Source organism: Macrobrachium rosenbergii, chromosome 12 (genome assembly GCF_040412425.1).
Source record: "Macrobrachium rosenbergii isolate ZJJX-2024 chromosome 12, ASM4041242v1, whole genome shotgun sequence".
In the NCBI taxonomy this organism is placed as follows: Eukaryota; Metazoa; Arthropoda; class Malacostraca; order Decapoda; family Palaemonidae; genus Macrobrachium; species Macrobrachium rosenbergii.
In genome coordinates this window covers 71,927,820-71,954,042 of record NC_089752.1, presented here as the reverse complement: position 1 = coordinate 71,954,042, position 26,223 = coordinate 71,927,820, and the positions used below count along the sequence as shown (strand labels likewise).

Sequence of the window (26,223 nt, the reverse complement as noted above, 5' to 3'; positions counted from 1 at the left end):
CGCGGTTTGTGTACAATTATATATGTATTTTTTTTTTTGCGCTGTCATATGTTCCAATATTTATATATGATAATGATATTTTTTTTCATTTCTGATGGTTGCATATTCCAAAATTTATATTTGATGATATTTTTTTCATTTCTGATGGTTGCATACTAAACTTCAGGCAATGACAAATAAAGGAGCCACAAATGAACTCTTAATTTTAAAAACTAAGCGTGCTGTGATTTTTTGAAAAAAAACTTTCTTTCCGCTTCGGCGCTAACCCTCAAACCCCGCCGGCATAAGGGAGACACTTTTGTAAACAGACACTCGACGTTTAAGGGTTAATTAACGCTTCCTGGTTTTTGCAAAGACCAGGAGACCCATATATATTGGAAATGGAGGTTCTCTTGACTTGGAATGTCTGGAGAATGTTGAAGATGCTAGATTCCTTCGACAGTTGAAGTGCAAAAGTTGCGCTAAAGCTAGGTCAGTAGATGTTTCATATTTAAGTTGGGATTTTATAGCGCCACCATTTTGTAGCACACTTACAAATTCCAACAAACTTGGTGGCACAGATTCTCTTCTAGTGTCTAGTGTCTGGTGTTATGGTTCCATCAAATTCTATCATGTTCAAGCATCTGTTTCCTCAATATCTTAACTGCTTTGGCCACGATTATTGCATGATTGTAGTCACATGCTGTGGCTAGGGCTTCTCCCATTTTCATTTCATAAGGAAACCAAATTTCTCTTCCCTTTTTAAACTCCTCCAGTCGTGGGATGCGGGCAAGTATCTGTTCTTTCAACCGTGTTCGGTGCACAAAGGAAGAATCGACATTGATACATATGGTCCTGAGAAACTATCTCCAGCACTAAGCTTGGCCAGAAGTTTCTCATCTAGTAGATTGGTGGCACATCGTTGCAGCTTTTCATGTAAAGGCAATGTCATGGCCAATCGTAAATCTTTGATTGGTGCTGGTTGGTCACAAATAAAACATATTTCTTCTTTCTCAGACTTAGATTCTTCTGCATCTTCTCCATCTGCCTTCTGGCTACTACGTGTGAATTTTGCTGATGGGGCATCATCGTTTTCCTTTGTCTTACGCAATGACTTCCTTTTCCTTTCTAGTTTTGTTGTTTTGAACTTCAGCATACATGATTCATATGTTGCTTTGTTATTTTCAAAGGTCTGCAGAATTCCATCACCTTCATCAAACCTTTTGGGATAAAATGGTATAGACATTGCATTTAACTTATAGAATTCAGGAATGTTTGTAGCAAGGATAACATAGCCAGCACCAGATGCATCAACTAGTCGTTCACATGTGTCCTCTTGGCACAAGCAACAAAACTTCCAGTCATTCGTACTATCTTCCTTCAGGAAAGACGTTGACCTCCAAGATTGTCCTGCCATTGCTTTTGTTCTATAGGCCGAGGGTTTATTCTTTTACCACCTATATAACATATAGGCACTTTCAGATATGGGATACAACTAGGCTCAGATATGTCATAACCCAACCCTTAGCCCGATCATTCATCCAGTGCTATTTAATTCCCGTGTGATCTGTACACCATCCAGAAGACTAAAGCCCCATCTTCCTTGGCTCTTATTCTCCCGCTGGCACATCCTGTCAATTCAGGTGCAGCTGTTTAACTTTGAAGTGGGGCTAGCTAAACAGGATTTGGGAAACTAATAACAAATCTCTGCCATTAGCTAGCACTGAACCCCATGCTGAGTTTCACAGCTATGATGTCAACCAGTGTGTCTTGGTAGTACACTGACACTACACTATTACACTTTTACATTAACCTTATTTATTACCTGTTTTTTTTCTAAATGAGGATGAAAATTAATTAACTGGGGATTAATTGATTTCTAATCTACAAAAAATGAACTGATCAGGCTGAAGTTTCCCTAAATCCATGTATTACCTGACCTTGAGCCTCATATATGAGCTGTAGTACCAATTTTTGGCAATTTGGCAGACATTTTTGATATACTGACAGCCATCTTGGATATTTCTATGCAGAGAAATGATGTATCTACATATATAAAGGCTTGTTTTTAATATTTTAATACAAACTGGGAGTGACTTAGCAATTTGAATGTGATTAATCAATTAAATACCAATATTCAAGTATCCACAGGACGCCATTTTGAAAACCTGTCGACCATCTTGGAAAATGGCAAAAATTTGTGTGGCCGGAGGTTGATAATGAGACCAAGGGACAAGAAGAATAGTTGAGCCAAGTTTCATGCTTGTATCACCATTTGCACTTTTCCCCCATTTTTTTGTAGTTACCTGCTCCACTAGAAGCCACAACAAAAAGTCAGTCTGAAGACTGTTTGTCTTTGAAAAATATAAACAATATTAACTTAAAAGTGAAAAAACATGGTACTATGAACAGCATTCAGGGTACCATTGTACTTCCTGAAAACGACAACGAACCAGTCAATAAAAAAAGATACCCCAAGGTCCAAGATTGTGAGGTATATGTTGTACCAAGTAAAAATAGCAATAAATAGATATTAAAAAGAGCAAAAATAAAATTTGAGGGTGAAGACCTACCTAAAAAAATAAAAATTCTAGGCCAAAATAGAGGGTTAAGACCCGATGTCCCAAATCCACTGTAGTGTCAAAAATGCAATAAGTATGGGCGCACACAGAAAAATTGTTGTAATGAACCGGTATGCGCTTATTGTGGATCTACTGAACAAACCACACAGTGGAAGTGCAGTGAACCTAAGTGTGCAAACTGTGGGCAGAGTCATCATGCAAGATCCAAAGAATGTATGTATTATATATACAATACGGAACTGAAAATACTACAAGAACGACCGGGATGTGTATAAAAGAGGCTAAGTTGGAATTAAAAGTTAGAGGATTTCAAGATACGTCTAAGGAGCATATATATTCTTCAATAACTAGAGCAAATATTGAAACAAAAATGCTAACAGATAGAAGTAACAGAGCATAGAAAAGTAAATCTCAAGAAGAAATTAATAGTTTAGAAATAAAAACTAAAATGGTAAAGAATAAAGAAACAGGTGCAAATAAGATGGATAATATTTTATCCAATTCATTTGAAATATTAATGCAAATAGAAACACAGGAGGATGCTACTACTGAAATAACAGAGGAGGGTCGTGATGGACTGGAAATTAAGGATGAAAAAAGGCCTTTGGAGAGAACACCATCCAAAACGAAGAAACCAACTATTATTAGAGAAATATCAGTTAAATCAAAGATAAAGGATATGAAAAAGGAACAAAAGCAAAAACAAGCTAAGAATATACCTTTATCTCCTAAAATAATAGTAAAACCTATGAAGGCAGATGTCGAAAACACTGAAGAAGTGAAAGAGAACCATACCATAGATAACAGTGATTATGTCAAAGAAGAGATTACTCCATCTCCAGTAATTGGCACAAGAACAAATGAAAAAGAAATATACATGATAATACATGTGGATGTAATGATTGTTTCACTGAATTATGCAATAACAACAAAAGATAGTTTAACTAACATTATAAGAAATTGTATGAAATATGGAAAAAAGAAACCAGAAGATTTGGGTACCCATGAAAAAGGTTGCATGTGCATTGAGCACTTAGTATATTATAAGGAAAAGCCAATGAATGTCGTGAGTAAATTATTAGAAAAAATCCAAATTGATAATACAAAAAAAGAGTAAAACTTGACTGCTATAACAAAATATTTTCAATAGCTATATTATACAATGGAACGTAAATGGTTTACAGACCAGATTACATTAGGGAAAAGTACAACAGTTATTAAAAGAATATGAACCAATGATATTATGTTTACAACAAGTCAACAAAACAGTGTCAGCAATAGGTAAATATACCTGAGCATCAACATCATGAGAGGAAGAAGGAAATTTAGGTACAGCCATATATGTACAGTCACTCAAAAATGTTTTGCAACATGTTCCAGAAGTTTTTGTTCACCTAACAATAATTTATTCTTTTGATATATACAAGGAAATGTAATTTTCTTATTCAATTTTGGTTATTAGTCATACGGTTAACAATATAAAAAAGAATGGTGAGTGAAAAATTCATATTACGCAAAATGACTAAACATTTTGAAAAATTTCACTTCAGATGATTGGGCAAAAGAGTCAAGTCAAAGAAGAAACTATGTTTTGAATCCAGATAAAAGCTTATTAACTAAAAAATAATATTGAGTAATCATCAGTGAAATTATATAAATAAAGAAAGAATTCAACCATATTGTTGTCAAAGACAAAAAAGAAAAAATCTCATAACGTCGTATGTTATCGTGTGACTCCACATTCGGGCAGAAAAGTTAAACTAAACTGTCTCGTCACTTGCACTGATAAGATAGGCAACAGACTCAGCCACACCACAATCATTAGCTTGCATAAGACTAATGTCTCTGTTGTAGATATTGCTCGGCAGCTTAGCGTAAATAAAACAACCATGTATAGAGGGATACAACAGCAGAGAGAACGAGGAAATATGATAAATTCATTGTAAAAAGTGTTGCACTACTGTTAAGGATCATCATCGGATGATCACTGAAGGAGCTCCGCCTAACTCCCCTGACAGCTGGTGTTGCTATAAAGAGAGAACATTACGCTCTCCCTTCAAGTTGCTGCTCAAACCATTCATAACAGGCTACATGAGACCAAGATATTATTTCATCATATTCCTGCCAAGAAACACTTCATATCATAGAAACACAAAGAATAGAGGTTAGGTTTGCGTTACAATATAGTCCAGGGGCCGATGATTTCTGTAAGAGTCATCTTTTGCGATGAGGAGGAGGCACTCTCCACTGATGAGCATGGTAGTCTTCTTCACTGCTAGCGTTTAACAATAACTAAATTAATGTTGACCTTCTTGCTAACTTTAATTCTTTAGAAACTTAGATAATAAGAAATACAAAAATAGGCATTATATTATATGCAGTTAACTTCATAAGAGGCATCAAAATGATAGGCCTAAGTAACAATGAAAGAAATGATAAATAACACATGCTAATGGCATTATATGACATATATATATATATATATATATATATATATATATATATATATATATATATATATATATATATATATATATATATATATATATATATATATTGCGATTATATTCTATGTATTATAAAAACAGACATGAAATCTGTTAGTCTAGTTCACTATATTTTATATTAAGTTTCACAAGTTCACAATATACATAGGATTACAGTGAACCCCATATTCACGGGGATCGTCCCACCCTTAAAATAGGTCAAAATCGCGAATGCTTAAAACCCCTCTAAAAACACTCAGAACTGCCCATTTTGATAGCTTAAACCAAGAAAAACCCCGTAAAAATGCTTATACCTGAGTATTTTAATAGTTTTATCACAAAAAGTGCATTTATTCATGAAAATTATATGAAAATACAGTAATTAGTGAATATTTCTCAGTGAAAAATACCGCGATTGGGCGAATTTTCCGCGAATGATGGCTAGATATGTTCCACAGAGAAGCCCTCGAATGCGTGAGTCCGCGAACCATGAGAACGCGAATACGGGGGGTTTACTGTAGTCATTCAAAAATTTGAATAATAATAATGTGCAAGCAAATCTTTACAAAAGTCGTATTTGTTGATGTTAATAAGGCTAATAGTTCAACTTATAATAGTCGTAGACCTATGTCTACAAAGTTCACACATATGAAGAAGATAAAACAACGATAGTGATGGCAGTTGGAGATGAAAATATTAAAACATAAGAACATCGATGACCTCTGAAGATTATAGTAACATCCTTTAATCAAGTAAAGTATGACAACGGTCAACATTATCAGAAAAAGCCCTGTTTAAGGGAAATTGTAGGTACTGAGTTGCCAAATAGCGTCAGATGTCGCTATTATAAGCTGTAGTCCGAAAAATTTTTGAAGTATGTTGCAAAACATTTTTGAGTGATTGTACATAACAAAGTATTTTGCAACAAAGTACCTGTTAACATTACTGACTTGCAAATACAGGTTGACCATCACTAATCCGGCAATCAGTAGTCCGGAACAATCAGTAATCCGGCACAAATTTCAGCTAGAGTAATTTCTAATGTTTCCGCACTAATTTTCAAATTTCCCGGGTCGCTGCCCTAACACGCTCGTTGGCCGCTTCGATTTGGTGGTGCAGTGTGCTGCATCAACAAACTGGTAGCCTAGCCTACATTATACTGAACTCTATTCACATATTAACAGTATTATACAAACATCAACATAACGAATGTGCATCTTTTTCATGGATCTTTTAAAAAGTTATGCTTTACTACATTGTTTCCAATTGCGTATATTCTCATATTGCTTTTGTGTTATAAATTGCAATCAATGTTTTGTTTTGGGAATTGATATTGCCACATTTAACCAAGTTCAAAGCGCTTTTCTTGCTTCTAGTTAGTGTAAATGAATATGGATACTTTTTTTATTTGGGACAAGGATATTTTTCGTTATATGAAGTGTTTTTAAGTCGAAAGATAACTTAAATAGGTCTCGTTGTGAAATTAATTTAGCTATTTTTTCGTTAATATATGATGTTTGCGGGAATCGCGGCTGGCCGTTTTGGGGCATGTTTTTTTGAGAGTAAAAAAAATCAAGATTCCGTTCTCTATTTTCTCTTGATTTCATGCCCAGTAGTTTTGATTAAAATACATTCTCTCCAGTTTTATTTACGGTCGAGTTTCATCCATGTTGCCGATGCACGATAATTTATAGTCATTAGCAGCTTGAATATTGTTTTCTCAGCTTCAGCTACAACTTACAGCTTAAAGTTACTGTAGCAGTATATTTCCCTGCTGATCTTTTCTCCAAAGCGAACAAGTGTATAGTGTAAAAAATATTTCTGTCCTATTGTACAGTACTTAACGTCATTTGTAACATAACTACAGTAATTGTGTATTACCGTATGATGGTTGAAATACAAGCACAACAGTTGTTATCCGATACGATTATTAACAAAACAACAGTTTCCCGTTCGGTTGTTTATGGCTGTACACATTTATGCAAGAGTATAACGTTACTAACAATACTTTTATCATTCTCTTTTACTTTTTTAACTAGTAGATGGGATAAAGAGATGGAGGAAAAGACATTGGTCTATTGTAAGTTGCTCTCTCTCGCTGCCTGCGCCTGTGCGAAATCTAAAAATATTTCCTAAATATTTTCTTATCGGTATTAATTGCTAACCCCATCGTAAACTCGAAATATCTTAAGTCGAATTATCGTAACTCGAGCACTACCTGTATTTGATAATTGTCTTTTCTTTATTAACCAATTTGTACTGATTTATGGGATATTTTAAATCCAGGATGAGGTGCTTAGCTACTGTGTTTCGTGTATTCTAGCCTAATAAATAGCTAATCGGGCAAAATGGCTAATCCGGCACCCTCTAGGTCCCAATGATGCCGGATTAGTGATGGTCAATCTGTATAGGGTATTGAAATTCGAATAAAGAATTATAATTATGTAATTTATAATTTATACAATCAACCTCAACATAATAAAAATTACGACATTGACAAACTTAAAGAATTGTTTAATAAAGCCAAGGAACCTACATTAATAGTAGGTGATTTTAATACTCACACTCGATGTGGGACTGTAATTGTACAGACTCAGATAGACCAGGAAGTAAAATAGAAGAATTCATAGATTTATACGACGTGCTGTATAAACGATAATGAAATCAGCACATATTTTTCTAAAACACATGGAACATTTTCTTCAATTGACTTAACTATATGTACGCAAACATGGTAGACACATTGGGTTGGAATACAGTTGACGACATGCACACAAGTGATCACTTCCCAATATTAATTTTTGTCATAAAATACAGGCAGCCCCCGGTTTACGACGGGTTCCGTGTTTACGCCTCGTTGTAAACCGAAAAATCATCGAAAATCATCAAACATCCTAAGAAAACCTTACTGTTAATGTTTTGGGTGTATTAAAAATGATGTAAACTGCATTTTTATTAGTTTTTCATCAAAAAACCTCCAAAATTTTGATTATTCTGCCATTTTGGAGCCATATTTCTTCCGTCCGATTGCTGTACGACACGTCGTAACCCCGGAACGCGTCGTAAACTGGGAAATAATTTCTGATGAATATATTTCAAGAGTGTTGTAACCTCGTAACGTTGTAAGCTGGACCCGTTGTAAACCGGGGACTGCCTGTAATCTTGCCAAGTATGTCCCTCATTATAACATTTATAAAGCAGATGGGAGCAATATGAATTCCACACTAGAATTATCCCACCATTTGAATATTTAAAAGACCATAATGAAACTAATGAATTTCTTGTCGATCATTAAAAGTGCTGCTGATAAGCAATACCAAAATCAAAAGCTCATCCAGCAAAACACAAAGTTCCATGCTAGTCTGAAAAACTAACAGAATTAATAAAAATAAAATACCAAATTGAAATACGATTAGATAATTTGAATAGAAAGTTCAGTAAAATAAATAAAACATTACCGATATCAGAAGAAAATTTACAGAAACAGACTATACTATTATTAGAAATTGATATGTTAAAATCTTTATATAACAAAATATCTGCAAAATTGAAAAGAAAAGTAATTCAAGGAAGAATAATTTCATTGAGGAAATCTGTATCAGATCTCTCTTAATAATATTCCCATACAAAAAGTATGGGAAAAATTCAGGAAAATAAATGGCACCAATGTTAAACCACCTAGACATGCTATAATGAAATATGGGAAAAGAATACTTGATCCAAAAGAAATAAGTAATGTAATAGGCAAACATTTAGTAAAAGTAAGCAGTGACAGAAATTTAGATGAGCATTTCTGCACAAAGAAAAATAGGATAGAATCAATAGCAAATTTTGAAACAATAGAAGATATATAATAGAAAATTTAATATGGAAGAGTTAGAATTTGCTCTGTTGAACAGCAATAAATCTGCCCTTGAAGGTGACCGTATTTGTTTTGAAATGATGTGCCATTTAGCACCTTTGGCAAAGTCTTACTTATTAGAGTTTTATAACCACTTATGGCTTCGAAATTTATTTCCTGATGAATGGCATCAACCTATATCCCCAAACCTGGAAAAGATCCCAGTAGTGTAAACAATTACAGACCAGTTTCTTTAACAAGTTGTTTATGCAAATTACTAGAGAAAATGGTAAATGCTCGACTAACATGGCACATTCAAGAAAATAAAATTTCGACTCCCACTTAAGGGGAGCACACTCTTCGATTTTTTATGAATAATTTTGAAATTTAAAAAAAAAAATGGTTAAATGCCCGTAAGACATGAGGAACACCTTCGTTATCACGTGACCAAAGCACTTTTTCGAAATATTAAAATTGATGGGGTTTTGGGCCTCTGCCCCCCACACAGTGAGGTAGGGCTGACGTTTGTCTACTAGTGACTATTGTCAATTTTTCCTTCATTCGCCTAATTTATTATTTTGATTTTTATATCACCTTATCTCCTACGTATGGCAGCGTCTGGCAACAACAATGGCTTTTGCTTGGTCTAAGAGAGGGTGCCGACTGCCGAGGCAAAGCCAGGTCAGTTGCCCCTAAACGTTGAAAGCGGTCGGTGGCCAACTTTTTACTCTGAGCAATTTTTTCGCTATTTGCAGTGTTTTTTGCCGTTTTATTTTTTTACATCCAGTAACTCTAAATACAATCTGTGTACTTTCACCTTCACAAATACGCTCACATTCACAGTTGATGAAATGAATAAAGGATGATAAAAAGGGAGTATATGATGACAAGTTCATTATATCTAGATCTCAGTTAGATATAGTAGTGTCGGGTAGTAGATGCAAGGTAGGAAATTGCAGGGGTAAAGTTCAGGTCGAAGTCTCTGCCAATAGATGGGATACTGATATTTTAATGAAGTGCCAATCGTGTAGGTTTATGGTTAGTGCCCCAGCAAAGCGAATTAGCAATGGAAAATATCAGCACCATTGAGTGAGATAAATATTGAGGAAATTGAACACAACTTCGGCTGTGAGAAATTCAACTTACTAACACATCTGTTTGGCACAAGTGAAAGTATAGAAGTAGTTCTTCATTTGAGAGACAAAAAGGCTTGAAAATCAAACTCCAAAGACCAAAAAAGACCAAACAAGTGAAAAAAAATTACTGAAAATGAGTCAAGAATATCAGCCTGGTAGCTACTAAACTTCTCGTTTCTTAGTTTCAAACCAGGCAACAATGAGTCAGGTGGTACTTGATGATACCCTTGCCTCGAGCGAATAATACCCCTTTTTATAAAGGGGGGGAGGGGTGACCTGCAGCCAGAAATCAACCAGAATGATGCTCTTAAGATAAGTTTTTTCCACGAGTGCCAAAAAAAAACACTTGTCGACCTTTACGGTTGTTTTTCTCGGTTTTCACTATTTTGCACTTCAGACGCTAACTACTTTTTTATTTTTCGGCCAATTTTAAAGTTAAATATACCACTGGAAAAAGGAAAGAAAGATGAATGTTTTGGTGGGGCTAGATTTTTTCTTAGGTTGACGAGGAACCCGTGATAATCGAATTATACGAATTTGGGGGGGGGGGAAATCCCCCCTCGCCCCCATCCAAAAAAAAAAGGAAAAATAGAAAAACTCTTCCCGTGGTTTTTTTCCTACTATAATATACTTTGTGTGTATGAAGCCACATTGCAATAGCTCTAAAAATGGAGGAGAAACATTTTTAACTTTAAATTTTTACAAATTCTTTTAATAAAATCCAAAATAATCATCTGGTCACTCTCAAATTTTTTCTGGAACATCATCTTATATACAGTATATGTATAACATATAAAAATTTCATTAAAATCGGAGCATTATTTCTATATAAGCGTGCGCTCCCCTTAATTTGGGTCACATTGTAACAGATGTACACTGGATTCTCTGTCTAACTTGGAAGACCACATACGAAGAGGATTTGAACAAAAACAAGTTACTATAGCTGTCTTTTTTTATCCTACTTGGAATATGCAATATTATAAATGTTACATAAAAACAGCATCTGTGGACTTTACCTAGGTTTATCCAAAACGTTCTGACAAATCACACTTTTCAAGTGAGAAATTTTGTATTGTCAGTACGTTTCCACTTAGAAATGGTGTTCCACAAAGTAGCATCTTCAGTGGCACACTGTTTATTTTAGCAATAAATGATATCAGTAATAATCTACCAGTCAGAATCAAAAGTAACTTGTATATGGATGATTTTGCCATATGTTATTCAGCATCTCACATTAAACATGCTGAGCAAATCATTAATAAAAGTATAATAAAAATGAATAATTGAGCCTTATCTGTAGGCTTTAAATTTTCTATAAAAAACTCAAGCAGTAATGTATCATAAAAATAAAAAGTGGAAAAAAGGTGAAGAAACAGATTTAAAAATCAGAAATCATTCCATACAAATTAGCCAAACAACAAAATTTTTGGGATTAGTATTTGATACTTGAACTGGTAAGCCCACATAAATACATGAATCAAAATGTAAAAAGAGCATTAAACCTAATTAAAAACTATCAAACACTACTTGGGGAGCCGATAGACATACCCTTAACGCACTGTATAAAGCAACAGTGCTGTCTATTATTGATTATGGAAGCGAAATATATGGCTCGGCATCAGACGCAGCATTGAAAGCATTGGACCCAGTTCATAATGAAGGCCTTAGAAAATGTTCAGGAGCTTTTCGATCATTACCAAAGTCATCTTTAAGTTGAATATGGTGAACTACCTCTCTCTCCATAGAGAGCTAGTAACAACGAAGAGTGCTCTAAGAATTCAGACAAATAATTCTCCAACCAAAAAATATTTGAATTAGGAGATGTGTTGATAAATAATCATCCACCTCCTTTCCCAGTTAGAGCTAGAAGGTTGTTTGAGTCACTAAATATAAATATACAGTTACCTTTAATAGTAAAATTACCTCCTCCATGGACAATGCATAAAATGAGAATTTGTACACACTTAAAATGTTTATCAAGAAGTTATTCATATACCCCAGAACACCATAGACAACATACAATAGAACATATAATCCGAAAAGGTCCACATTACACAATATACACAGACGGATCTAAGTCACAATACAGAGTGGGATATGTGCAGTATCCAAAACAAAACATGTCAGTTCTCTCTACCAGATAATGACTCAGCTAAGTTATTTGCAATAGCATCAGCCATAAAAATAATTAGAGAAACCTTATTTAATAATTTTCTGACTCATAACGACTCCAGAAATACTGTAGAAGCTATTCAAAGCTATAATCAAAAAAATAATTTTGTACAACAAATTAAGTTTTCACTCCATAAATTGTATAATAATGGAAAAAATATTAAAATATGATGGATCCTGCCCATGTAGGGATTAAAGGAAATGAAGGGGCTGATAAAGCAGCTAAAGATTTAAGCAGTCCACCTGACAAGAGCAAATGTAAACATCCCTATTAGTGACTATATAAAATATATGAAAACAATCATTGTAAGTAAATGGCAAAATATATGGAACGAAGAACCTGAAAATAATAAATTAAAACTGATAAAATCCAGTGTTGGAAAAATGGAGTTCATCATATCAGAGAGAGAGACACACACACAAGTAATTCTGATGCGTCTTCAAATAGCCCATACTCGTTTGACACATGGACACTTAATGAACAGTCCATGTGGCCCTCCCAAATGCCAAGATTGCAAAGTGTTGATAACAGTTAAGCATGTACAGTGTGAACGTCCAAAATATAATCTGCAGCGATTATCAAATTTTGAAAATAGATCAATAAAAGAAATTTTGTCGGAATCTTCAACATTTTCAGTAATACCCATTTTAATGTTCATGAGGTGTGATTTAATTGATAAAATATAAAAAGTAAATAATGGAAATATGAATACCCTTATACGTCTAACGAATTAAAGAAAACTAAATTTAAAAAGTTTACTTATTTTAAATTTTAATATACCTTTTTAGTTAGTATATATGGAAACACCAGTATAAATGTATTCGCTCGGTTTCTAGCCTAGACCTGTCATTTCATCCAAATCCTTCGGGACAGCCCTATGAGAGCTGATAGTCAGCTCAGTGGTCTGGTTAAAATTTTCTAATAATGATGATAACAACATAGTATCCACTTTAAAGGTCAAATAGGCTATTACACCTGTATTTAAGTTAAAGGTAAGGAAGCTTATTTTACTTACAGAATCCACTTATACTGTATTATTATATTGATCGTCCCGCCATCTGTAATGTTCACGTTCTCAGAATCAGCTAGCACGTTCTCAGAATCGGCTAATGGAGGGTACTACCAAAAGGCTTAGGAAAATAATTGTTTGCTTACTGAAAGAAACGAATGTATTAATGGAATTATTATTTTTATTTTTGTAGATAAATGTAAAATGGGTATGCAAAGGTAAACTGATATACTTTATATTGAAGTAAAATCTCTCAAAATCACAAAACAGTTTTTCCCAGTTCATTTGCTTACCGATGTAAACATACCTCTCTCTCCCTCTCTCTTGCTGTATATATCCTCTAACGAAATGTCAATTACTGTACGATAAACATAAAACACCAAACTAAGTAACTCCAGGAAGCTTATGCCATTGAACAAGTGCGTGCATACATACGTACGTGTTATATTTTTTGCTTTGCCTGGTCAACTAAACATTACATGTTTAGTTGACTCTTAATACGATCATCACACATATAATGGTACATAAGAGAGTATTTTATCACTGTTGATGTTTCATCTCTAATCAGTGTAAAAATATTTAAAATGCAAATTTCATATGTAGGCAATACAAAACCAAGGGGGCTGCAGGAAGTTTACCTACACCACACAATTTTTGCGTATTTACATTGCCTTTTTTTTCTTCTTTCTTTCTTTCTAATTTAATGTGCCATACTTCATTACAAGTTTAGTTCACTCTTAAGTACGATCATCACACTTATGATGGTACACAAGAGAATATTTTATCACTGTTGATATTTTCATCTTTAATCACTGTAAAAATATTTAAAATGCAAATTTCATATGTAGGCAAGACAAATCCAAGCAAGCTGTAGCAAGTCTACCATGCCATTGAATTAGTGCATTTGTACGTGTTGCCTTTTTTTTTTTTCCTGGCTTGCTGTACCATATTTCATTACAAGGTTAGTTGATTCTAAGTATGATTATCACACATATCATAACAGTACACAAGAGAATACAGTTGACCCCCGGTATTTGCTGGGGGTTAAAGACCACAACCAGCCACAAATACTGAAAATCTGCATTAAATTGTTACCTCCTTTAGAAATGCTTGTAACTGCTTATTTTAATAGTTCAGACACCAAGTACCGTACCCTATATACCTTAAACTGAAACTCTTTAACTGCCTATTTTAATAGTTCAAACACCAAATATACCTTAAACTATCATCCTGAAACACTATAATATTTCAAAGTCAGATTGCAACATTACCCTAAAAAATATGTGTCTCACAGCTATGTTTGAAAACTAATCAGTTTGCCCCTAAGGGGGAGAGAGAAAACAAAGATACACATGCGCAGTAAAAATATTTAATACACGAGTGACAGTATGTACACAAAGGTAAATAAAGATTTATTCACAAAACTAGTTTGTAAGAATATACAGTATCAGTAAACATTAAACTAAAATCAATCATAAAATAAGAGGGGGAACTCCCTCACAAAGCATTGGAGCTACAAGCCAATCAGCAACTAGCAAAGCTGGTACCCTGCGGTATGATTGGCTACTGCCAACCCTTCCAGCCAGCAGCATGTCATGCTACAAGCCAGTCAGCAACCAGGAGAGCTGGTACCCTTTTGTGTGATTGGCTACTGCCAACCCTTCCAGCCAATAGCGTGTTGTCATGGAGCCTATGTCAAAGCAAATAAAAATAAAATTGTAACAAGTACATGTGTATGCATGCGCTCATTCTATGGCTTTGTGAAGTTTGTAGAGTTTTAGTTTCATATTTTTATGTTAGTGATACAGTAATTCATATTTCTTTAGAGAAAGAGAGAGAATGGGTGAACTGAGTTATGTTTACATTGGTTAAACAATTAAAAATGTCGGGACGATAGTTTTTTAATGTATATATATATATATATACTATATATCTATCAACCACTGTACCTTTCTATCTATCTTATCTATCTATCCATCTGTTTCATTCTGCTAGTATCCTTTGGTGTAAAGAGAGAGAGAGACAGACTGTTTGCCCAGGTGCTACCCTTCACACAGTCAATATGTGATGATTGACAGTTAGGCCTACTTCCCTCCCCCTAAGGGGAAGACTTTGTAACAGTAAAAAATTGGGAAAAAGATAAACTTATGCTCAAATCTTACACAATTTACTATATTTTCCTTGATGAATTGATATTTTGCTGTTGTCATTAATATTAGTATATGAAAATTGATAAATTATTTTTTTATCATAAAAAATTTATTTAGCCATGAAGATAACATGAAAATACAGTAATTAGGGAATATTGCTTTACAAAAAATCCATGAATTGGTGAATCTTCCGCCGTGTATTTGGAGATACGTTCCACAGAAAAATCCTCAAATACTGAACTGCGATGTAGTGGTGGACATTCCACAGAAAAATCCTCAAATACTGAACTGTGATGTAGTGGTGGGTCAACTGTATTTAATCACTGTGGATATTTCATTCTCTCTCTCTGGTACCCTACAAACATAATTGTGTTTATATATCTTTTGGTTCAAAAGAATCAGAAGTGAAAAAATACAGTAAAAATGTAAACGAGAATACTGGAGCATAAAATATAAATAAAAATTTTTGGTGTGTGTTTGTGTGTGTGTGTTTTACTGAGACATTGACTTCGACGTAAACATACCACGTTATTGTTCTCTCTCTCTCTCTCTCTCTCTCTCTCTCTCTCTCTCTCTCTCTCTCTCTCTCTCTCTCTCTCTCTCTCTCTCTCTCTACAGTACATTTCCTTTGATAAAATCTGAATTACTATATCATAAACATGGAAGAATGAAACCAAACAAGCTCTGTCAAGTCAGGTATACCTAGGTTCTGAGCTAAGTATACCTTGGTTTAACCAGACCACTGAGCTGATTAACAGCTCTCCAAGGGCTGGCCCGAAGGATTAGATTTATTTTACGTGGCTAAGAACCAATTGGTTACCTAGCAACGTGACTTACAGCTTATTGTGGAATCCAAACCACATCAGCTGATTGAGCCTACTAGTGAAACAATTAGGAGAACCATTTTTTAGTTGCTAAGATGAAATAGATTTATTACTTGAATTATTTTTTTTATATTTGTACATGAATGTAAAACGGATAAGCTACTATAAAATGCAAAACAGGTAAGCTAACCTACTTTGCTATACTAAAATCTCTCAAAATTTTAAAAAAGCTGTTTCCCGATTCATTTATGTCATACTTGATGTATTGTATGTCAGTTCTTGGATAGTGGTTCTTAATTATAAGAGATGGTTATGAATTGTTACATAAGCCTTAAGTTTGGTAATCTTGTTTGAAAGCTGAGTCTGGTACAGTCCACCGAAAATGAAATTTGTTCAGTAAGTAAAGACTATCATGGAAACTGTTTATGTAAAACACCCCGTGTTTACATCTCTAGTACATTTGGCATTTCTCATTGACAACTGTTGAAAGCATATTCATTTTAAGAACTCTACTAAAAAAATAGTTGATCATTTTCAATTTTATTAGAATTAATGATTTTTCATTTCACCTCATAGTAGTACGAAAGCTTTACTTGGTCAATAATACAGAAGCTTTATGTGTATGCCCATGTTTGGTTGTGTTTACATCTGCATGTGGCATTTTGTCAGTGTTAACATCATAGTCTCTACATAGTGTGTGCATTCGTGTGTGTGTGTGTTTCTTAGCTCGGTGTCACGCTTACCATTTTTCTCTTTTTTTGCTTTGCTTGATTTACTGTACAGTATTTCATTATAAGTTTAGTTGACTCTTAGGTATGATTATCACACACATAACATTACATGAGAATATGTTATCATTGTTGATCTCTCTCTCTCTCTCTCTCTCTCTCTCTCTCTCTCTCTCTCTCTCTCTCTCTCTCTCTCTCTCTCATACCTTATTACCCTATGCACACATTTGCATTTATCGTTGGGTTGTGAAAATTAAAAAAATGAGAAAATGCAGTAAAAATATGAGTAGTGTAAAATACAAATAAAAAATCATAAGCATAACAACATGAAACAAGTTCTAACAAGTCTCTACACAGTGTCCTCGTTCATGCGTGTTTCTTAGCGCTGTATCATTCTTGCCATTTTTCTTTTTTTGCATCATTTGATTTACTGTGTAGTATTTCATTATAAGTTTAGTGGACTAAGTATGATTATCACACATCATAACAGTAGACAAGAGAATATTTTATCATTGTTGATGTTTCCTCTCTCTCTCTCTCTCTCTCTCTCTCTCTCTCTCTCTCTCTCTCTCTCTCTCTCTCATACTGTAAAAATGTAAATGAGAATAGTGTAAAATACAAATAAAAAATCAAAAGTGTAGCAGCACGAAACAAGCTCTATCAAGTCAGGCACTTACCTAGCCATCTTTACCTATCCAACACTGCATCCCCACCCCCGCCCAGCCAAGGAAACTGCTCCCCAGCTCTACCAACCTTCCAAAACAGCCCCTTTTCTACACAGCCTTACTGCCCCTCCTCTCACATGGTGCCCAGCTGTCTAACGTACCCCCTCTTGGAAACTTTTCAAGACCTCGCCCACCCCTTAAAACCCTTTCTCAGTCTGTTTGAGTGTAGGTAGTGTTACCAGCATTTTCCTTAGGCCCCACATCATTGCCAACTATTGGAGAGTGGTTTTTGAAATGTTTTGAAATTAATATATAACATGTATCTTTAGGGCCTTGGTCCTTGGTCTGGGTGTGTCGGGTAATGTCAAGTTGCAGGTAATGGCAATCCATATCACCGAAAGATGACTGTACCTAGGAATAATACAAATTGTTTTGCAGTGTTTGTTATATTTTATGGATAAGTCATCCTGACTAACTGCTTAGTTCATAGAGATAGTTGTTTATTTCAATGACTGGAATTTTACAGAATTACTAGTAGTTATTACAAATGTATGTAAGTATTAGAATGGTCAAGTGAAAAATATAGCCTCATTAGTTGTTATTCCTAATGGATGTATGTATTAAAAAGAATGGTCAGGTGAAAAATATGACACTGGTTTGAAGTTGTGGTTGTTCATTAGCTTAATGTTGTTTGTTTTCCTCATGGCTATGACTGTGTCCTGTTTTTTTCAGCCTGTGACATTAGATGGAAGAGTTCTGCCCCCACCTAGTCTCAGGATGAATGAAGAACTGATGCCAAGGGATGGGGTGTGGGATTCAAGAAACAGGCAGTTCTTTAATGGTGCTCAAGTGAACAGATGGGTTGTTATGAATTATGACCCTAAATTCATTCGTGAGGAATTGCTGTGGTATGTCTCTCTCTCTCTCTCTCTCTCTCTCTCTCTCTCTCTCTCTCTCTCTCTCTCTCTCTCTCTCTCTCTCTCTCTCTCATACACGCTTAAGTAATTGAAGTCTTTGAAGTCTTTTGGCATATCTTGGCAATCAGTGAGTTTGCTTTGAATAGTCCATGTAATAAGTGTGAAGGAAGAGAATGTATAAAAGATTACAAAAAGTGTTGCTTTCTAAGTTTTTTAGTTTAATTTTGCTCCAGTTTTCACCTCTCATTTAAGAAGAGTCCAGATAACCCTTGTGAAAGTTAGAATTATATAAAGAAAATAGTTTTAAACCTAGTACATAAAATCTCATTTTTGTTTTACACCCTGTTGATGAAATCCCAGTTATCACCAAGGAATTCTTGGAGTCTTTCTGCTGTCATTTTTTTCTTGTTACTGCAACTGAAATACTGCCATTGCAGTTGAGACCCAGTTTGACATCAATGCATTTTACCCCCAACCGCCATTTTTTTTTTTTTTTTTTTTTTTTTTTTTTTTTCACCTAAATGGCATGACAAAATATACGTCAATCCAGGAGATCTCTCTCTCTCTCTCTCAAAGAAAAAAAAAGCCATTGGTGAATTTCAATATAGGTGTGTAAAGGTTGGTCTTTGGTTCATGGAAAAGTGCATTAGATTTATGACACTGGAGATTCCATATTTTTCTGGCTGTGTGTGCCAAAACCCCCATAGGTGACTGTTAGTAGATTTGTGGATACCCCTGATAAAGATGTATTTAGCCATATGATCTTGATCAGTTAAGGAAAGCAGATATGGACAACTTTTTGTGGGATATTTGATTTTCTGAGGTGTGAATGTTACACAAGAATTCATATACCATGTGGTGGAAACCCACAACTAAAAAGTCATTTTGTGTGTTTGTTGCAGGAACTTCCTGAGCGCCATGATGAAAATGGGAAGGGAACGAGGAATGTCAATTGAGGAACCAGTAGTACGGTACAGTTTCCGACCAGATCCAGAACGTGAATTCCCTGAAATCAAACAAAGAATTCCTGACGTACAGATGATTCTTGTTGTCCTTCCAAAGTTTGGTAATTATTATGGTAAGTGATAAAGAATCTTGCTTTTCAAAGTATTAGAGTTGTCTTCACTGTGTTCAGTGAAAGTGTACTTATTTTATGTCTAAAATAAGTAAAATTTTAATTATTATAACCAAGGTGAGAATTTCAGTAACTTGTGAAGAAAGATATTTATCAAGGTAATTGAATTATTTTTTCGTACTGTATTTAACAATAGAGCAGTGTAGATAATTTCTGTGAAATAGCAGGTGTAAATTAGTATTTATATCATGCCAAGAATTGCTGTGCTTTAAAAAATGTGAAACATGAGAAATACTGCATCATCTATCTAGTTAAATTTCTATGATTTAAGTCAGTTCTCTTCACTGTAATTTGTTATTGATATGTATATATATATATATATATATATATATATATATATATATATATATATATATATATATATATATATATATATATATATATATATATATATATATATATATATATGTTTGTGTGTGTAGTGCCTGATTGACTTTCAGAACATTAGTCCCTTAATCAAATTCGTTAAGTCTCAAACCATTATTTCAAAGTCTCAACCAGCAAAGAAAGTATAGGTGGAACTGTAAGAATAAAAGTGTGGAATAAAAGAAGAAACGGGAACAATTAATTGTTTTCCCCCCTAACCATAAGTCCTTTGGATTTTAGTTAATGGTTTTAAAGAATCACTTGTTCCTACCTACAACAACTACTACACGCCGTACCCTGTACATGCTACCTTAGGTGTCTTGCCCTTATAAAGAGGAAAGAGAAACGGGCATGACACAATATATATATATATATATATATATATATATATATATATATATATATATATATATATATATATATATATATATATATATACTTACAAATTGAGTCTCCTTGGATATACTTACAAATTGAGTCTCCTTGGAGGGATGAAAGGGGGTTTTATATTAAATTCCTGCCGGAGGGGCCAAAAGAGAACACCAAGCTGAAAACAAAATAAAGGTGAAAGTGAAGAACTTACCTTATTGTACCTATTTGATAAAAGAATAGAAGGTCGCCATAGGAATGAGTCAATTGTTACATTACAGTGAATATATTTACACATGAAGCAATCAAATGAGGCTGGAACTGAGGATCCAGCAGGCAATCAAACTTAATGAAAATGAAAATTATGGTGAGGCAAATGGCACGTCTCAAATTGGAAAGCGTGATAAGGCTTATAATAATTTCCGTAATTGGCTTTGTGTGCAACTGGGGAAATGCTATCCCGACTTCATTGGTTTCAGAGATGGCAGTATTCTTTAAGGATTTGATTCACAAGGCGGAGGTTCTACTGAGCAGAATGTGGTTGAACTCCTGGAAAAAAAAGCCAGGGTTAGTGATTTAGCACCAATAATTTCTCTCACATGAATCTATGTGCTATGTAGGAATTGATCACTTGAGTTACTGAAATTAATTGGTCCTTAATTTACACTATGGAGGGAATATTTGAATACTAATCACTGAATGGAATTAGGTTGATTTCAGAGCAAGTCATTGGGCGATTCATGGGCTGCTTGGTGCGTAGGTTGACTTAACAAAGAGGCTGCATTTTAGGAGAATGAAAATTGAGATTTGGAGAAATGGAAAAAACAAATTTTCACGGAGAGAAAGGAGCTGGCTTACTAGTTGTGGTCGATGTACCTCGGGCTTGTAGATGCTTTGCGGTGAACATTTACAGCTCGGCCGACCAACTTGGTTAGTTGTCATCAGTAGAAGAAGGGAATAATTGCCTGTGTCTCGGGTGCTGGTTGTGCGTGGGTGTGAGGAAGCCAGGGCACTCCTTCCAGATTGTTTTGCTTTGGAGCGTAGGCCTAGGTTGATCTGCAAAAGTCATACAGCCAGCAAAAGAGTGGAGAAAATTGGGTCTTATGATTAAGTACTTAGAGGTTAAGTTCCTATATACCTCACAACCTTGATTCACCTCCCATTCCCTAATGGACTGGCCACTCCTACATATCGCGTAATGGGGGGTGAAGGGAGTTGCTGTTGTGCTACCCCAGGTCAGCTGAGGTGGGGGTTTCCTCTACATGAGTTCCAAACAGGGTGCTAACTGTCCTCCTTAGTTCAAAATATGTGTTGGCCTACCTTGCCTGCCATGTTGTCTTGGCCTAACAGTCAAAAGAAGGGTAGTTTTATTCCTAAAATAATTTATTTCCTAGCTGCCTGACGAGGAAGGAATGTAAATCCTTGACAATATATATATATATATATATATATATATATATATATATATATATATATATATATATATATATATATATATATATATATATATATATATATATATATATATATATTATACATACATACACACACACACGGATATATGTATGTATGTGTATATGTATGTATGTGTGTGTGTATGTATATTATATATAAATTATATATATATATATATATATATATATATATATATATATATATATATATATATATATATATATATATATATATATTTATATTTATATTTATATATATGATATACAGTACAGTCATACCTCGAAATTACGCGAGGTTAGGTTCCGGAGCCCCTCGTGCAAGGTGAATTTTCGCGTAAGTTTGGCAGGGTCTTTAAAAATGCTAATAAATGTTTATTTCCAGAGTTTAAGTACTAAATATGACCCTAATCATGCTCATTTAAAAGCTAACTTTTAAATGAACTAAAGTTAGTGTAATTTTATATAAAATTTAGCTTATTACCCTTAAAAAAGGAATACAGTAAATGGTTGACATAAAAATTGAGTACTGCACAGTTTCATAATAGAGCATTTACAGTAGGTGCTTACGTATACTAATGTTACCCCTAATTCATGGGATGCCGTTTTCTTTGTCACTTAGAGTAAACGCCGTTTTCTTTGCGTCACTAGGCAAAACGTCACAGTCAACAAAAGTACAATTCCATTAAAACATCGAAAACATGTACATAATGTTCGTAGAAGGTAGTACAGTACAGGTAAAATTCAATCAATTTAAAATTATATACTGTACAGGTAATGACGTACAGAGTATAATAAGTTGTAAACGTATGTTTGAGCGCTAACTACGAATGAGAGAGAGAGAGATACTGTAATAAAGTAACTGTACTGCTTTTGTATCGTATATATGCGCAAATATATAAATACAAATTTTCCATTCTGAATTTACACCTAAAAACACGATAACTTTAAAATTATACACACTGTCTACAGGGGTATCATCTTTGAAAAATGCAGGGTATCACATCTTGTAAAAGTACACCAACTGAATGTGCTGTAATTACATGCACATACAGATTGCACCAGCACTTTTCTTCGAGGTGAACAGAGTAATTTTCAAAGAATGACACTTATACAACTCTTAGTTACATCTCTGATATTACATTAAAGAATTCATTTTATCAAATGAGCGCAACTGAACAACCTCATCTCAAGGTCATGTAAAGTCCTTGTGACAAAGACTTTGCAAATGGACATAATACTTGTATGATATTTATGTACAGAAATATAAATATAAATTTTCCATATCGATTTTACAGTTAAAAGCATGAAAACTTATAAATGCACTTAAAACATTAAACAAGCATTTTCTGCAGGGGTATCATCTTTGAAAGTGCAGTAAGTTTGCAAATGGGTATCACATCTTGTAAAAGTACACTAAGTGAATGTGCTGAAATTACCTTTGCATCATATTTATGCATGTACAAAAATAAAAATAATACATTTTCGATACAGATTGTACACATGAAAGCATGGAATGCATTTTTTATAGAGATTTTACACATGAAGGCATGAAATGCATTTTTCATAGAGATTTTGCACATTAAAACATGAAATGCATTTTTCATACAGATTTTACACATAGAAGCATGAAATGCATTTTTCATACAGATTTTACACATAAAAGAATGAAATGCATTTTTCATACAGATTTTACACATAAAAGCATGAAAACTTGTAAATTACTTAAAAAATTAAACACCCACTTCTGCAGGGTTTCTCGAGAATTTTGTGTGTCTGTGAAAAAATCGTGTATGCCCATTAGTTAGGTTCCAGTGAAAAGTTCGTGTGTGTGTGAATTCGCGCAACTCGAATCGTGTAAGGTCGAAGTATTACTGTATATATACATACAGTCATACCTCGAAATTACGCGAGGTTAGGTTCTGGAGCCCCTCGTGCAAGGTGAATTTTCGCGTAAGTTTGGCATGGTCTTTAAAAGTGCTAATAAATGTTTATTTCCAGAGTTTAATTACTAAATATGACCCTAATCATGCTCCCAAAGTATTAAGCTAACTTTTAAATGAACTAAAGTTAGTGTAATTTTATTTAAAATTTAGCTTATTACCCTTAAAAAAGGAATACAGTAAATGGTTGACATAAAAATTGAGTACTGCACAGTTTCATAATAGCGCATTTACAGTAGGTGCGTACGTATACTAATGTTACCCCTAATTCATGGGATGCCGTTTTCTTTGTCACTTTAGAGTAAAAGCCGTTTTCTTTGCGTCACTAGGCAAAACATCACAGTCAACAAAAGTACAATTCCATAAAACATCGAAAACATGTACATATTGTTCGTAGATGGTAGTACAGTACAGGTAAAATTCAATCAATTTAAAATTATATACTGTACAGATAATAACATACCAGAGAAATAATAAGTTGTAAAAGTATGTTTGAGCGCTAACTACAAGTGAGAGAGAGAGAGAGACTGTAATAAAGTAACTGTACTGCTTTTGTATCGTATTTATGCGCAGATATATAAATACAAATTTTCCATTCTGATTTTACACCTAAAAACACGAAAACTTAAAAATTAAACACACTTTCTACAGGGGTATCATCTTTGAAAAATGCAGGGTATCACATCTTGTAAAAGTACACCAACTGAACGTGCTGTAATTACATGCACATACAGATTGCACCAGCACTTTTCTCCAAGGTGAACAGAGTAATTTTCAAAGAATGACACGTATACAACTCTTAGTTACATCTCTGATATTACATTAACGAATTCATTTTATCAAGTGAGCGCGACTGAACAACCTCATCTCAAGGTCATGTAAAGTCCTTGTGACAGACTTTGCAAATGGACATAATGCTTGTATGATATTTATGTACAGAAATATAAATATAAATTTTCCATATCGATTTTACAGTTTAAAGCTTGAAAACTTATAAATGTACTTCAAACATTAAACAAGCATTTTCTGCAGGGGTATCATCTTTGAAAGTGCAGTAAGTTTGCAAATGGGTATCACATCTTGTAAAAGTACACTAAGTGAATGTGCTGAAATTACCTTTGCATCATATTTATGCATGTACAAAAATAAAAATAATACATTTTCGATACAGATTGTACACATGAAAGCATGAAATGCGTTTTTCATAGAGATTTTACACATGAAAGCATGAAATGCATTTTTCATAGAGATTTTGCACATTAAAACATGAAATGCATTTTTCATACAGATTTTACACAAAGCATGAAATGCATTTTTCGTACAGATTTTACACATAAAAGAATGAAATGCATTTTTCATACAGATTTTACACATAAAAGCATGAAAACTTGTAAATTACTTAAAAAGTTAAACACCCACTTCTGCAGGGTTTCTCAAGAATTTCGTGTGTCTGTGAAAAATCGTGTATGCCCATTAGTTAGGTTCCAGTGAAAAGTTCGTGTGTGTGTGAAATTCACAACTCAATCGTGTAAGATCGCAGTATTACTGTGTGTATATATGTATATATATATATATATATATATATATATATATATATATATATATATATATATATATATATATATATATATATATATATATATATATATATATATATATATACAGGTTGACCTTCACTAATCCGGCAATCAGTAGTCTGGAACAATCAGTAATCCGGCACAAATTTCGGCTAGAGTAATATCCAATGTTTCCGCACTAATTTTCAAATTTCCCAGGTCGCTGCGCTAACTCGCTCGCCGGCCGCTTCGATTTGGTGGTGCAGTGTGCTGCATCAACAAACTGGTAGCCTAGCCTACATTATACTGAAGTCTATTCACATATTAACAGTATTATACAAACATCAACATAACAAATGTGCATCTTTTTCATGGATCTTTTAAAAAGTTATGCTTTACTACATTGTTTCCAATTGTATCATAAATTGCGATCAATGTTTTGTTTTGGGAATCGGTATTGCGGTGTTTATTTCGCCTTATTCAACTAAGTTCAAAGCACTTTTCTTGCTTCTAGTTAGCGTAAATGAATATGGATACTTTATTTATTTGGGACACGGATATTTTTTGTTATACGAAGTGTTTTAAGTCGAAATATAACTTAAATACGTTTTGTTGTGAAATTAATTTAGCTATTTTTTCGTTAATATATGACGTTCGTGGGAATCACGGCTGGCCGTTTTGGGGCCATGTTTGTTTTGTGTAAAAAAAAAATCAAGATTCTGTTCGCTATTTTCTCTTGATTTCATCATAATACGAGCTTTACGTATTTATCTTTTATCTTTTATCTGCGTGAAAACAGTAGTAATTTGTATTCTTTCATGCCCAGTAGTTTTGATTAAAATACATTCTCTCCAGTTTTATTTACGGTCAAGTTTCATCCATGTTGCCGATGCACGATAATTTATAGTCATTA

The 26,223-nt window shown here is 34.0% G+C and overlaps 1 protein-coding gene across 5 annotated transcripts in view; it reads left to right on the top strand.

Moving 5' to 3' along the window:
• The window catches only part of LOC136843731 (protein argonaute-2-like), a 645,860-nt gene that overhangs the window by 400,572 nt on the left and 219,065 nt on the right, over positions 1–26,223 (top strand). For all 5 annotated transcript variants that reach the window (XM_067112367.1, XM_067112365.1, XM_067112370.1 and 2 more), the window contains 2 exons: positions 18,306–18,481; positions 19,393–19,568. In XM_067112367.1, the coding sequence (XP_066968468.1) occupies positions 18,306–18,481; positions 19,393–19,568 (352 nt within the window). The remainder of the gene's footprint in view (positions 1–18,305; positions 18,482–19,392; positions 19,569–26,223) is intronic.